Genomic DNA, 15,769 nt, shown 5'->3' with positions numbered 1-15,769 from the left:
TGTGACTCCCTCTTCACTAGCTGTTGCTGGATTTTGACGCCAGTATGGATATTTTCTACATAAGCAGTTATATTTTCCATGTCTCTTTCTGTCATTATGTCTCTCTTTTATGTTATAATTTCTGCTTCACATAGTGTTGGCTTGAAAATACCACTTTATAGATTTTGGCCTGGAGCTTTTGTTTCCTGGAAAGAGCATGATACATTTATTTATTTTTCATTTGACATATATTCCAGATTTTTAAAAACTGCAGTATAAGCCCAATGTAATTTTATTTGCATATAGCATTAGCATCAGTGTTCTCCTGGGACTTGTCAAAAATGCTAATATTGACTAGAGCCTTTATGTCTGTGTTTCTTTGCTATACATGCTTTCTCTTCCTAAGTACATTTAGTATTAATAATTCTGTTTCTTATACCACAGTGTTTATATCAGATTCTTAGAGAAAGGAATGTAGGGCATACAAAACCTCAAATCTGCAGAATAACATTAACTTATCATCTGCATGTCATTGCAGTATTTGAAGCTAAAATTTCCAAAATGCAATTAGGTGTAAAACATGCATTCTCTGAGTTGCCTGTTTATTTGGTGCCTTTCAGAATGTGCAGTTTTTAATGTTACCAGGTTCACTGACCTTGGGCAGAGACAGGAACCCAAATAAATGCTTTTCATTCAAACTTAGACAAACGATTGCCTTTGTTCCATGCTCAGTGTACTCATTATATATAACTTGAACTAATTCAGGTGAGTTAACTGTAGGTGTGTTACTGTATTTTAATTTTTCCCTGTAGAGTGTCCAAATTTGTTTAGAAGACGGAGCAAGAGAGTAGTAATTTGATGAAAATGGTGTTGGTGTTGGTATTGGTGTTGAATTAGGATCGATGAGTCCGTGTTCAGTTAGGATCAATGCGGCCGAGATTCAAATCCACTTTCCAACATGGAATCTCTCTGGGAAAGAAACCCATCTCACAGCATGATTGTTGTAGAGAAAATTAGAGGAAGGAGGAACAGTGAAATATAAGTAATGAAACGTTGAAATTGATCAAGTAAAGTTCCTTCAAGTTAACAAATGCAGAGTTTCTGAATGGTTGGAAAAGCTATTTGGCAGTCAACCAACTTTATTCAAATAATTTTCCATTATTCTCTGTTTGGTATCCAGTTTGTCTCCCTTTAGGCAAATGTACCCTTATCAAGTAGCAATTGGGCCTGGGACTTACTCAAGAGGGAAATTCCCAGCATTGCTTGTATGGAAATATGTGGATTTTGTTACAGCTAGTGAAAAATGATAAACGATATAATCAAGTCTTAATTTAATTAAGATAATGATCAATAAATAACTTCTAAATTACAGAAAGAACAGTGGGGAGGGGGAAAGAGAGAACGAAGTTGCTGTTGCACAAATTGGCCTGATATTTTCTGGTCCTTCTTGCAGCTTGGAGTTAAAACCTCCATCAGCCTGTTTATGTCCTTCGTCCATACAACCGTCAACGAAATGTCCAAGACCTACCTGGCCACTGAAAGGCGTTATAATTATACCACCCCAAAGACCTTCCTGGAACAGATCAAACTTTACCAGAACCTCTTAGCCAAAAAAAGAAAAGAACTGATTGCTAAAATTGAGAGGCTGGAGAATGGCTTAATGAAACTCCAGAGTACAGCTTCACAGGTTTGTGGGTGAATTGGATGTTCTTGGTTGTAGCTATTTTCAGATCTCATTGTGGAACCCTCGTTGGCTGTCTAGAGCAGGGGTCTCCAACCTTGGCAACTTTAATCCTGGAGGCCTTCAACTCCCAGCCAGCTTTGCTGGCTGGGGAATTCTGGGAGTTGAAGTCCACCAGGCTTAAAGTTGCCAAGGTTGGGGACCCTTGGTTTAGAGTATTATCATACAGTGACTGGTTGTTTCAATTCAGGTTTAACAAGATCCATCTAGAAAGCATCTTGGCTGATCTATTTTAGTCTTGGAGGATTTGAGTGGCACAAAAATACTCTGTTTAGTCTTGAAATTCCAATCTGAGATGAAAGATATTCTATAGGGCAATATTTTTTTCTCTAAGTTTATGTCAAGTTCTCCTATAATATGCTAAAGATAATTGCATGTAACTGAAAACTTGTCTGGATGAGCAGCCACATTCAAATACTACCTTTAATCCACTGTCTAATATTCCACTGCCACTGCAATTATCTAGTGTGTAAAATTATATACAGCCTGGAGCTGAGTAATTTCCACCCCACCTGTCTGTTCTTCTTTAAAAGCTTAATCAGGTTAGGAGATAAGGAACCTGAGTACCATAGCAGAAAAATGGAGATGGGAACACTGATTGTATATGGATGGAGGAAATGTTCAAAACCTCCCTCTAAAGCCTACTGCAATGGACTGAGCCTTGTTTTCTTTTATCTTATGCGAGGAGGTGGGGAGGATGCCCAGAGGAGAAAAGATGCTTCCATACAAAGATTATGCAGTAGTTTGAAAGCAACTTCAGTCCTATGCAGTCTCCTGATACTGACAACGTTGAAGCGTTGGGTTGATTTCCTGCTAGTTTATCAACATGTAATTCAGAGAGTGGCAAATGTTTTCCTTTTGTTTTCCTTTTTGTTTTGTTTTTTTTACAATCTGTGGCTACATTTCCTCTTTAGAGGGACACCCTTCCAGCTTCCTGAATGTAAGTCCTGCAAGGGAAATGCTACCTTGATGGGTTTGCACCGCTGAGTGCAGAACTGATCACAAATCCCCCCTAAAGCTAATAAGGATTCGTCTGCTGGATGAACAGATTTCCAAGGATCAGGCTCCTGGGGTTGCTTTGTTTTTCATTTTCTTTCTTTCCTGTGCAATAGAGTTAAAGAGATTTTCCTGCTGCTGAGCTTGCAGTGGTTTGGGACCGAGCACTGAGTTTCTCTACTTGTTTTCATCATGTTGTGCTGCCAGACCTGAAGCCAGCCACAAATCCTCTTCAGAATGCCTTTGAATATTTGGCATAGAAATGGTGGGATTATGGTATTCTCATTATTGCCTGAGTTGATTCTGACTCCAAGGAAATGTAAAAGGGTGGGGTGGGGTGGGGGAAGCTGCATATGCCATTTAAGAATGTCCTATCTTTAGGGTCTTTTTGTTTTATTAAAAGCAATCACATGCGAGTCCATTTTGGCTGGTGAAAAGCTGCTTCACTTTTTCTTCTTGCGACTCTTTCTGAACTTAACCAGTCTCCTAAAAAAATGTTAATTGCAAAGAAAACAAGAATTCTGAGCCAATCATGCAGAATAGGCAGAAATGCTCAAGCTGACAGGGTTCCGACCAATGCGCTAATAATAATCAGGAGCCTCAAGCCATTTAGCACAAAAAATCCAGTTGTTTATTAGGAGCGTCATGTTGGCACGAACCAAGTGAAGCCAGCTCTGACTTCACCCAGTTTGCACCTTGCCTCTGACCCTGTTTCCCCGTCCCCCCAAGGTGTGTCACCAGTTCACATTCCCCAATGAAGCAATTTCATGGGTCATAGAAGTCACTCCCTCTGGCCATTGTGGGTCTCCGTGGAGATGGCCTTGACTTTGGCCAGTGGGATGTGTTTTGTTTTGACTGAGGTGTGATTTCCTCTGTGCAGCTGCGAGGCTCGAATTCCCATCCCCCTGCCTATGGCAACTTGGGAATAGGTCAGGAAAGCTTCACAAGCTGACAGACGCATTACCCTCTCAGGGATGATTTTACTTGGTTTGTTTAAATTTCTTGAATAGGTATTAGCACTATTTGGGATAAATATTTCATATTTTACTAGGATGTACATAAAAGTTATATTAAGATACCAGAGACCCACAGTTTTCAATGGTGTAAGTTAGGTTTTTAGGTGTGTCAATGTGTCACAATCTACTTCCCACAATCTCCTCTTCTTCCATCTTCCTGCTTTGATTTGATTTGATTTGATTTTTTTTATTTTAAGAACAACTATTCTCTGAAATAATCCCATGTAGCCAGAATCCATTTCTAAGAGACTAGAAAAGTAAACGTAAGAAGTCAACGCATTTCATTAGGAGTAGCTGTAAACATACATGTATTTTAGAGTTTGTCTTCCTGTGGAACTTTATAGGTTGATGATCTGAAAGCCAAACTCGCTGTTCAGGAGCTGGAGCTTAAGCACAAGAATGAAGATGCTGACAAACTGATTCATGTGGTAGGAGTTGAAACGGAGAAAGTGAGCAGGGAAAAAGCAATTGCTGATGAAGAGGAACTCAAAGTGCAAGTCATTAACTTGGTAGGTTTTTTTTTTTATTATTTTGATTTGATTTGGCACTGGCAGTTGCTCACCTTGTAAAAGAGGTAGAAAGAGAAAACTGCCAATTAAGCCAAGAATGCATATGGAGGCCTATGCGAGAACCAAATGCTGGCCTGAGACACATTTTCTATCTATAAATCTGGAAGGAACTAAAACACCTTGTTTTATTTTGTTTTGCTTTAATTCCTGGCATCTTTCTTTTAACCAAGTGAGGCCAGTGGTTTATTACGGTAGTTTCTGATCATGTAAGTCGAGACAGGATCCATTTCATAGATCAGGATTGCTAGTAGAATTTAGCTCTCACCTTCATTGGTTGTCCAAGATATTGTTCCTCAGCTGTGATGAGCTCTCATAGTCTCTAACCAACCATTTTAACATTAATTATATGTATAACCCACAATAGTTTTTTAACCAATTGCCCGTTGCCCCAAGTCCCACTAACTAGTTTTGCTCATTAGAAGACAATGTTTATTTGGAAGAAGAGGTCATAATTTAAAGATAAGATTAAATGTTTTAAACAAATATGAGAAATTGATATTATTGTTGGATTTGCTACAGTGTACTCTGTTACCTTTATTTATTTATTTTAAATGTTCATATAGCTGCCCATCTTATACCAATTTCTGAGAAGCTCCCAATCAAGAATTAAAATAATATCAGTAAAAATGACATAAAAAATTAAAGCAGTTACTATTCTGAATATTAAAAACAAAAACTTGGCACCAAGTTAAGCTAAGAATTTGTGTATTAAAAAATACTGAAGAATTTAGCCATGAAGCCACACATTGTTCCCTGCAGATCTGCTCCTTTCTAATGCTCTCTCTAATGTGTATTGGAGCACTGAAAACTCCCCCAAAGATGCTTTCTTTCAAAAGACAAGTGGATTTTTTTTGTTTTGCTTGAAGATGTTTCACCTCTCATCCAAGAAGCTTCTTCAGTTCTGACTGAATGGTGGAGAATGGAAGGATTTATATTCCTTGCAATCATTCTTGTTCAGGATATGAATGGATCTTCAGGGGGTGGGGAATTGCAGACTAGAGGATTCAAGTGACTCTGAGGGCACATATAAACCTCCAAGTGTCCTCAGCAATTCTCATCAGAAAGAGGGCTATTGACCAGATGACTGCAAAAAATATAAATCCTTCCATTCTCCTCCACTCAGTCAGAACTGAAGAAGCTTCTTGGATGAGAAGCGAAACAACTTCAAGCAGAACAAGAAAATCCAGCTACCTTTTGAAAGAAAGCACGTTTCGGGCAACCATGACCTGGATGACAAAGGATCTCTATAGACACTGAAAATTGCATTACACGATATGCCAATCATATATGAGGATGAATCTGCAATGGTCAGGAGATAGAATGGATAGTGCTTTTCTTTATGTGGCAGTTCCTCTGAATTCATTCATTGAGTTTCCTAAAAGCAGAACTCCCCTTCTGGGAAAGTTTCAATTACAAAGCTTTTGAGATTACTCACAGCTGATGTCCACAATTACTCTCTTACTTTATGACGGAAATTTTTTGTTGCTCTAACAAGGGAATCTTGAGGTGATCTGAATTTTATAACTGAACTAAGAAATACATTTTCCCAAACAACTTGAAAAACATTCATATTTCCTTCCCCAGAACGTATCAGAAAAGCAAAGGGCTTGCGAAACTGATTTGGCTAAAGCTGAACCAGCACTGATTGCTGCTCAGGAAGCTCTAGACACTCTTAATAAGGTAAAATCCTTTAGGTTTTCAACCAGCCGTTAAAAATGATGTGCTCCTTTCTAGTGATATACTCTGTTTCAACATGTCATTGATTAAGTAGATAAATATGCTTCTATTTTCGTGAAGGAAGATCCCAGAGGCAGAAATGTGGTCTAGATAATTGATTCCTCTTACAGGAACCATTTTCAAGCCATCAATTGTAAAAGTGCAGAGTTTCTCATGTTTGAAACTTCAAATAACTTTGGAAATAAATCTCATTCAACAAAATATGAAGTAAAAACAAAAGCAAAGCCCCCAGCCTGAGATTGTTTTGCATATCAAGAATCCAAGATCCCTTTTAGACTGAGCCCCTACCCTGGAAGGCTTTGTCAAGGATTGAAACTGCACTGACTATGAAGCTTCTGAAGTACTGCTCCAAAATTCGGTAAATCCAAAATTCCACTAGAAGAGAATATTTGTAGCTCCAGGTTGAACTGGGATCCTTGGTGCTCTCTGAGCTTGGTTGTTTACTTGTTTACATTTCATTACTCAACTAGGTAACATCCAAGCTCAAATGCCATACCAAAGCCTGTAATATTCTGCTGCTGTGCTAACACAGATATATTGTAGTTTATACGGATATGGATTATTTTCTTAATCATGGAATTTACTATTTCATTGTTTAAAAATTCTTTCTCTTCTCCCCCATCTTTGGCTACCTTTTTAGAACAACCTGACAGAGCTGAAGTCTTTTGGATCTCCTCCAGAAGCAGTGGTTAATGTAACAGCAGCAGTTCTGATTCTTACTGCTCCAGGTGGCAAGATACCAAAAGACAGAAGTTGGAAAGCAGCAAAATCCATGATGGGCAAAGTAGATGCTTTCCTGGATGCCCTGAAGAAATATGACAAAGAACACATTCCCGAAGCTTGCTTGAAAGCTTTTAGGTAAGAAGTGTCTACACATATATGTTCTTACAGTGAAATAAATTGAAATGGCAGGTCATGCATTGGAGTGGGGGGGGGGAAGAGAGAGAGAGGGGAGAGAGGAGAGAAAGAGAGGAGAGAAAGAGAGAGAGAGGAGAGAGAGGAGAGAGAAAGAGGGGAGAGAAAGAGAGAGAGAGAGAGGAGAGAAAAAGAGAGAGAGGAGAGAGAGAGAGAAGGGACAGGTGGGGGGGGAAAGAGAGATTTAAACTTAGAACCTTCTTCTCTGTAGCTCACTGGCACCACCTTCAAAAATAAAAGTGCCCAATGCCAATAATTGTGGCTGAGCAGAGGCTGTGAATGCAAAAGGTCCCAGTCTTTCTAAACATGTCTGGGAATTCTTCCCTGAAACTGTGGGAAGCCTGTGTTAATTATTGCCGACACTGCTGAAGTTTGATGGCATTTGTGTTGTCCTTGACTTGGGGTGAGGCTGTATCTTTCTCTTCAGTGCCCAGAGCAGATTTTCTCCTTCCTGTTCCCGTCTTCTTCCTTCTCACGCCAGGCCCGCAAGGAGTTTAACATTTTCCCCAGGTGGATGATTCACAATTCTCAGATTTCTATAGTTAATTTAAGAGCTAATCTGGAACCTTCTTAAAAGGCGACAAATGTAGCCAGAATTTTGCCCATTTTCTAAGAAAAATCTGTTCTTGCATCTCTTGCCTTTAGCGACTAAATGTACAGTGTTGGCAGCAATCGACCGATGCAGTAAGTAGAGAAGCACTTTCCTGCTTTTATTTATTTAAATATAGATAGCTGCCCAGTTCACCAGAGCGGGTCTGAGTAGCAAATAAAGATTAAACAGAAACCATAATATAAAACTTTAAAATGTATAATACTAACATATAATTAAAAACAAAAGCAGGAGTTAAAAGTTTAAAAAAATAGTTATATAAGGCTGTGTTAACCCACCCAGGCTTCACAACCCCCATGCTTGGCAAATAACTGGTTTTTGACAATTTCCAGAAAGGCAGCAGGGTCAGGACCAATCTGTTTCAGAGGGTATAGTGTCCCAGGGCCCATGACAAAACAGATACATTTCTTGATTCCTGCAAGATGACAATCTTTAATTTATAGAACCTGAAGTGTGCCCTTCCAGAGGGATCTCAAAGGAGAATACAGATCATTGGAGAGAGGCAGTCTTTTACATTTCCATGACTTGCTGAGAGAGGAAGGGAAAAAAATGGAAGATCCACTTCAGTGTACATTGTTTTTTTTGTGCCTTCTGACCTTATTGGCCACTACTGATAATAAGTGTAATCTTTAGTGGCGGGATTCCCCTTTTTGACTTCTTTATATTTATATTCCATCCAATCAGATTTTTAAACTTGTTATAGTATTTTAATTTGTTTAGGATTTCTGTTGTTTTATTGGCTGTACACCGCCCTGAGTCTTCGGAGAAGGGCGGTATAAAAATATGAATAAATAAATAAATTTATTTATTTATTTATTTATTTATTTAATTTGATTTTTATACCGCCCTTCTCCCGAAGGACTCAGGGCGGTGTACAGGCAAATAAAACCAACAATACAAATATACACAATTTAAATACCCTTAAAAAACTTATTCAAAATTAGCCTGATGTTAAAAAATCGTCAATTAAAACCCCATTTAAAATTGGTAAAATTCCCTTTTTAAAATCCAATTAAGCCAGCCCCGCGCGTATAAAAAGATGGGTCTTCAGTTCGCGACGGAATGTCCGAAGGTCAGGTATTTGACGTAAACCAGGGGGAAGCTCGTTCCAGAGAGTGGGAGCCCCCACAGAGAAGGCCCTTCCCCTGGGGGCCGCCAGCCGACATTGTTTGGCGGACGGCACCCTGAGAAGTCCCTCTCTATGGGAGCGTACGGGTCGGTGGGAGGCATGTGGTAACAGCAGGCGGTCCCGTAAATAATCTATGATTCCATCAAGCATGCCTATAACTAGATAGTCTTGATATTCTCAGGATTCCCATCATTTCCAGTACCTAATCCTTGTCCTTACAATTCCTCTTCCCCAATTCCCCTCCAGTAATAAAAGTAAATCCTGTGTATGCCAGGCTCCACGCTGTCTAGCAGACTACGTGTCTTTCATTCACTTACTGTACTTAGAATATAACTGGATCAGATATGAGGCTATGTATCTAAATGTAATTTCCTAATAAAGAATGTATTCCTTTTTAAAGACAAACACCAGTTATATAAATCTTACTGTGAATTTAGAAGCAACGGAGCAAAAACTGGAGCAATATTTCTACTTCAGATCGTAAATAGGGATGATTTTTCCATAATTTAAACATTTAAACAACACATCAACAGATTACATTATTTTATGAATGTGTGTGTGTGTGTTGCAAAAGTGGCAACAAGAATGAGTTATAGCAGTCTTATTGTCGTTGCAGTCATTCTAAGATGACCTGGAACATGTTTGTCTCTTCAACTGCTTTCACTTTGTGCAGTTTGTGATTGATATCAGAGCGTTTAAAGACTTGAACAATTTTCTTCAATTTCATTCCTTGAAAAGTGGTAATAGTCTATATCTCTGAATCACTTGCTAAAAAAGAAACAGCATAATTCCTAGGATCAGTTCATACACATTTGCAGGGAGAACAATTGATAAGATCGTGTTATGATGTCAAATGTACTGTAAACCCCTTAACGTAAGCATTGGTGTGCAACATTTTGATGTAAATAACCAAAAGAACAGGGATTTGCACTGGAACATCGTGTGTGTCATTGTTCATCACAATTGCTGGGCCCAGAGCAGACATCATTGTAGTTCTTTGGTGGATTTAGACTAGAAATGTGGTCAGTCTTTTTTTCTCTTTCTTGTAAATACTTAGAGTAATGCTGCTTTATCTTTAATTATTACTTTTGCTCATTTAAGTGATCAGTTGCTTTATAAAACTTGAAGGTGTCCTTGTTCCCCCAGCTGCAATATATTCCTTTGTGAACTTTTCTCTGCAGACCATTTCAGCACGATCCAACGTTTGATCCTGAGTTTATACTCTCCAAGTCCACAGCTGCGTCTGGTTTATGTTCTTGGTGCTTAAACATTGTTCGGTTCTATGAAGTCTACTGTGATGTGGCACCTAAGCGGCAGGCCTTGGAAGAGGCTAATGCCGAACTGGCAGAGGCACAAGCCAAACTCACGATGATTAAAAACAAGATTGCAGTAAGTAGGCTACAACTTCATTTGGGTAATGTGCCAGGCCCCAGGGCATCTTGTTGAAGTAGATATCAGTGTTCAAATTGGCTGACATTCACTCCTGGCGCCAAGCAAGAGAATTAATTATTTAGGCCAAAGTTACACAATTAAACCAATTGCATGCAAACAACATTCCGTTGTATCTATACAGATCAAGAACCGGTATAAACATGAACTCTGAGTCACGAATTTTCCTGCGCATGACTGGAATGAAATGAAATGAAAACTGTACTACAGTACTGGCCCAGTTCAGATGTGGTAACCCCGTGGCTTTCCAAAATTTGCTAAGCTGTAACAGTAGCTCCAGCAAAGGAGTGGAATGCTGGGAGTTGAAGTTATGCAATATCTGAAGGGTACCCATGTTACCCATTCCTAAGCTAAATGAGAAGCATCTCTCCCTTCCTTTCCTCCACATAGCCAGAGGAATTAATTTAGTCTCTGTTTTACAGATTTCTGGCTTTTGAGAAGTGCTGTGATTTATAATATGCTCTGATTTTGGGACAAACTATAAAAGTATTTTAGTGTTCAAAATTGGTTCCAAACAGGCAAGGTAGCAGTTGTAGTGTCACAATTAAGGCCTTGTCCCTTTGTGTCTGCATGTGCCATCCAATATGGGCAAGTCTTTGATTACCTGCCGCAATCACCATGTTGCCTCTTTTAATACACACACACACATCTGTCCAGGCAGATGCCACTGTTGGTTGGTTTAGCAATTGGGCCACAGTTCCTGATTTAAATAAAAAGGCAAGCAGGCATCTGCTAATTCCAATATATTTCTCCTCCCATTTACTTCAGAAGAGAAAAGTGAACACAGGCTTTACATGAACTCACATCCACTTGTACACTAGTTTGTGAAGGAGAACCTGGGTCAATCAATAGCTTAGCTAGCTCTGGATCTATTTCAATAGAAGATAATCAGAAGTTAACATGAGTGTAAAAGCTCTTTTCTACTGCATGTGAGGCTCAGTTAATTTTAAACCTTGCTTACTGGTGTAGTACTTATATTACTTGGTTTTATTATTTCATTTCATTTCATTTATGATTTTAAATAATTGGCAAACCTCACTCCTTTTAGTTACGTTATTATTCAATATATTGTGCAAATCCAGAAACTAGATTGATTCAGAACGTAAGTTATATATACAGGCTTTTTTCTGAATCCTTCATTATGTGCGACTTGAAGAAATATTTCATTTACCAGCTTTATGTCTCTTATTTAGGACTAAGGTACAGGTAATCCTTGACTTATAACAGTTCATTTAGTGACTGCTCAAAGTTACAATGGTGCTGAAAAAAGTGACTTATGACCGTTTTTCACATTTACAACCGCTGCAGCATCCTCATGATCATGTGATCAAAATTCGAACACTTAGCAATTGGCTCATATTTATGACAGATGCAGTGTCCCGAGGTCATGTGATCAGCTTTTATGACCTTCTGACAAGCCAAGTCAATGTTCGCTTAACAACTGTGTTACCAATTTAACAATTGTAATGATTCACTTAACAACTGTGGCAAGAAAAGTTGTAAAATGGGGCAACAGTCACTTAACAGATGTCTCACTTAGCAACATAAATTTTGTGGCTCAGTTGTCATTAGTTGAGGATTATCTGTATGAATAGGACTTTCAGTCTCCTAGTTTCTATCCCAACGCCTTTAACCACTACACCAAATTGATTCTTTTTTCAAATTGGATATGTTTTTACAAACCTCCCTTACATTTCCATTCTTTGCCTTTTTTTTTCTAATCTATCACGACCCGTTACTGCAGCCTTTTCTTCCTCACAGTTTTAGACCACTTTATTTGACAAAATTATCGCAATGATTACTGATAAATTATGTTTCATTCATTTTGATTTGCTGGCAGAAAGCTATTCAGGGGCATGCACAAAGGAGGGTTGGTGGAGGTGGGGTGATTATGAAAGCAGAATGACACACAGCACAGCCTCTGCCTCTTTTTCTGTGCACATTGTTGTTGTTTATGTTGTTTACATTTATATCCCGCCCTTCTCCGAAGACTCAGGGCGGCTTACAGTGTGTAAGGCAATAGTCTCATTCTATTTGTATATTTACAAAGTCAACTTATTGCCCCCCCCAACAATCTGGGTCCTCATTTTACCTACCTTATAAAGGATGGAAGGCTGAGTCAACCTTGGGCCTGGTGGGACTTGAACCTGCAGTAATTGCAGGCTCTGTGTTCTAATAACAGGCTTCTTACAGCCTTGAGCCACCCCGGCCCTTGTGATGTTGCACACACGAAGAAAAGGGTCAGGGATTATAGCATGACACCGTTTTCATCATTTCAATAAACATGTTAGATACTGTGACACCTCCAAAATTCTTGTGTATTCATAAGCATTTCTAACAACAATTGGGGGCGTCTTTTTTTTTTTTAATAATAATATAAGTAGTTGTCTGATTTTCTGTGATGAATCAATGTTACTCCCCCGTCAGATCTGGTTACATGATGCAGCATTTACTCATCCTTCGAAACCAGCTTGTACGTAAATGCTCAGTTTAAACCAATTTCTTTTAGCCAAACAATTGCCTCATTAATATGGGAAGAAATTACGTCAGTTTCATTCGTCATTTCCATACATGTAACTTTTCAAACTTTTTGTCTGAAAGGATCTAAATGCCAATTTAGCTAATCTGACTGCCGAATTTGAAAAGGCCACAGCTGCGAAAATCAAGTGCCAGCAAGAGGCTGATGCAACGAACAGAGTAATTTCATTGGCTAACAGGTACACTGTCACTAAATACTTCCTAGGGTGCTCTTTTTTAATGCTGGTTAATTGCTGTAGTGGGCTTATGTGAGCATGAGCCTGACCACATGAGGTCCATGATTGATCTTCCTCTTTTTAAAAACTGCCAGAAGTGGGGGGGAGGGGTTTTTGCCAATGTCTTTGAAGCAGCAGTTACAGGAAGAAAGTTTCACTATTTGAATCCCAACCCATTTTTCTACTATTCAGATTGACCCTTGTAAATGGGTATTATAAATATATGTGTCATCTTAATTTTCTTGGGGATAGGTCTGAGTTTAAATATGATTTTGAAAAGTATTTGTTTCATTATATCAAAAAGCATGCCAGTATAGGAGGTTTGTTAGTGTTTTCCTATATCATTAACCCTAACAGCTAATACTTTACATTTGTATGTCTTCCAAAATTTCTAAGAGACAGAATCCAATATCTTCACTCTTACAAACCATCTGAAGAAGATGCTCTTTGTTTGGCTACACCAAACTCTAGTACTGTTTGCAATTAATCATGGCTAGGAGGATACATGACATTCCTTATCTGAATCCCAAGTCTCTAAGCCACATTTCAGGAAGATCAGAAAGACTAGCATAATAAAAATCTTAAATACTCTAAACCAAACAGTGATTGCCAAAGCTTCAAACGTCTTGTGTATTCATATCCAAAAAAAATTTTTTTTTAATTATTCTTGTGAATCAGAAAGTATGAGAAGTCACTAGGAAGCTTGATTCTCCCAAACCAGCTGGAAGTCCCAGCTGGTAAGAAGAAAATTGTTCAGCTTCTCAGCAAGCTATGAACCATTTCCTGAAAACGAAATACTGCATAGGAGAGAAAGCATGAATCAAAGTTGAGTGGTTTGTTTAGAGAAACTGCAGTTAGCATTTGGAGAAGGCTGTTGGTTCATAAACAAGCAATGTTCTCTGTTTTTATGGGCCCTCTGGAGATGACAGTCTTAACTGATTCTCATCATTCTGCCCCTTGCCAGAAGCCACAAAGTATATCACCAAGGAAAAGAGTTACACATCTCTCTCAAAGGCTTATGGTATGGATCTTCACAAAAGTCGTGACTTAAAAGTTGCTGAAAGCTGTTGCATCTCTCAGATCTATCCTGTTATATGCTCCGTGATTTCTTTTAATGATGAGAAACCTGAGTGGTTTCAGAACTTACCAGGAAGTGCTTGCTTCAAATAAGAATGTTTATGGTTTTATACATCATGTTTCACAGTAGCTGAAGTGGGGAGGGGGAAACAGCCTGATTGCCAGATTGTTCTTTCCCAAAGAGCACAACAACTGAGGGCAACAAGAAAAAATACTTGGTGATTTTCCCAAGTGCCTTATGATAGAGTATGGTTGGTGGTGGTTTTCTCCTTGGCAGTTCCATGATCAGATCATTGTTTTCCGCTTGATGGTTTGTCTGGTGTTAATCCCTGGTTATCTGGGTGTAGGCTGATAGAAAAGATATGTTCTGATCTTTTTGTTTCCTCCTCAGCCTTTTTATTGCTCTTTTGAATAATGTACAGAATAAATGTGATTTATTACAAACTCCACATTCCCTAGCTGATGATGTTACCTACTCAGGTAATGAAACATCTGCAAGTAAACAACAAATCTCAGAGAGCACCAAGGACTCTGCAGTTCAACCCTGAGCTACATATATTTTCTTCTATTTTCATCTATTCAAGCCAGGTTGGGTTAGATCCTCATGTGTCCTAATCAGATCCTTCTCTCCTTTTGGAATGTTTCCTAAGGCTTGTTGGTGGATTAGCATCTGAAAATGTGCGCTGGGCTGAATCGGTGGAAAATTTCAGTGAACAGGGAAAGACTCTGTGTGGGGATGTGCTACTGATTACTGCATTTGTTTCCTATGTTGGGTATTTTACCAAAAAGTATAGGAGTGAGTTACTGGACAAGTTCTGGACTCCTTACTTAAAGCAGCTGAAGGTAAGTCTATGTGAACACCTCTTCCAGAAGATGAATGTTGTTTCAGTGGATCTGTCTGGCTTCTAATCCTAGTGGCTTTAGGTTACAAGTAGAGGTTCTTCAGTTATACCCATCTTTAGACTATAAACCTCTAACTCTTTGGCCATTTCTTGGTTTGTTGGCCAAGAAAGAAAACACCATCCTTTAATTTTATAGAATAGAATAGAATAGAATAGAATAGAATAGAATAGAATAGAATAGAATAGAATAGAATAGAATAGCAGAGTTGGAAGGGACCTTGGAGGGCTTCTAGTCCAACCCCCTGCTTAGGCAGAAAACCCTACACCACTTCAGACAAATGGTTGTCCAATCTCTTCTTAAAAATTTCCAGTGTTGGAGCATTCACAACTTCTTTCACAACTTATTCACAATTCACATTCACAACTTATTCTCCAGGGCACTTTGTAACAACCATTAAAACAATTGATCAGAGAAAGGTGGAGCCTCAAAGTGAACTTTGCAGAAGTATACCGTAGAAGTGATGAAGAGCCTTGGGGAATGAAGGGATCTTTGCTTCATGCCTTAAACATATAAACATTAATATTAGTAGCAGCCAAACCTTCCTAGAGAGAGTTGCATACAAGATGCCCCTGCTAGAAGGCATACTCCCATTGCTACTCTTCAGATGATAGACGTGGATGAAAAATACTGAAGCACAAGTGTTTTGCCAAGATATATGCTTTGTGTCAAAATAATAGTTTGGCAATGAAGGGTGCAGCAGATCCAAGAGATTACAGATCTTGAGGATAAGACATTATTTCTGCAGGCTATTCCTGCTACAAAAATCTATGGTTCTTTCTAACCATTATGTCATTTGTCTAAATTAGTGAAGAGCTTCTGACCTATGAGTCTCCAATCTACAGGGCTTTCTTATTTGAGCCCTGAAGCTCCCTTAATCCCCACTTCTCTCTGCTCA

At 38.8% G+C, this 15,769-nt stretch overlaps 2 protein-coding genes across 5 annotated transcripts in view; one reads left to right on the top strand and one right to left on the bottom strand.

Annotated features, from left to right (window-relative positions):
- The window catches only part of PGS1 (phosphatidylglycerophosphate synthase 1), a 143,838-nt gene that overhangs the window by 40,961 nt on the left and 87,108 nt on the right, over positions 1–15,769 (bottom strand). For 2 of the 4 annotated variants that reach the window (XR_009153836.1, XM_058172830.1), the window contains one exon: positions 10,040–10,175. The exons of the other annotated variants lie outside the window; for them this stretch is intronic. The gene's annotated coding sequence lies outside the window, so the exon portion shown is untranslated. Of the gene's footprint in view, positions 1–10,039; positions 10,176–15,769 lie in introns of those variants that run through there. 4 annotated transcript variants of the gene reach the window in all.
- Positions 1–15,769, top strand: part of DNAH17 (dynein axonemal heavy chain 17) — a 130,121-nt gene that overhangs the window by 82,818 nt on the left and 31,534 nt on the right. Inside the window, exons 56-62 of the mRNA XM_058172825.1 lie at positions 1,433–1,666; positions 4,077–4,241; positions 5,886–5,981; positions 6,679–6,896; positions 9,874–10,081; positions 12,743–12,858; positions 14,622–14,814. Coding sequence (XP_058028808.1) covers positions 1,433–1,666; positions 4,077–4,241; positions 5,886–5,981; positions 6,679–6,896; positions 9,874–10,081; positions 12,743–12,858; positions 14,622–14,814 — 1,230 coding nt within the window. The remainder of the gene's footprint in view (positions 1–1,432; positions 1,667–4,076; positions 4,242–5,885; positions 5,982–6,678; positions 6,897–9,873; positions 10,082–12,742; positions 12,859–14,621; positions 14,815–15,769) is intronic.

The sequence above is a fragment of the Ahaetulla prasina genome, chromosome 2, assembly GCF_028640845.1.
Source record: "Ahaetulla prasina isolate Xishuangbanna chromosome 2, ASM2864084v1, whole genome shotgun sequence".
NCBI lineage: Eukaryota > Metazoa > Chordata > Lepidosauria > Squamata > Colubridae > Ahaetulla > Ahaetulla prasina.
This window is presented reverse-complemented; position numbering and strand designations above follow the sequence as displayed.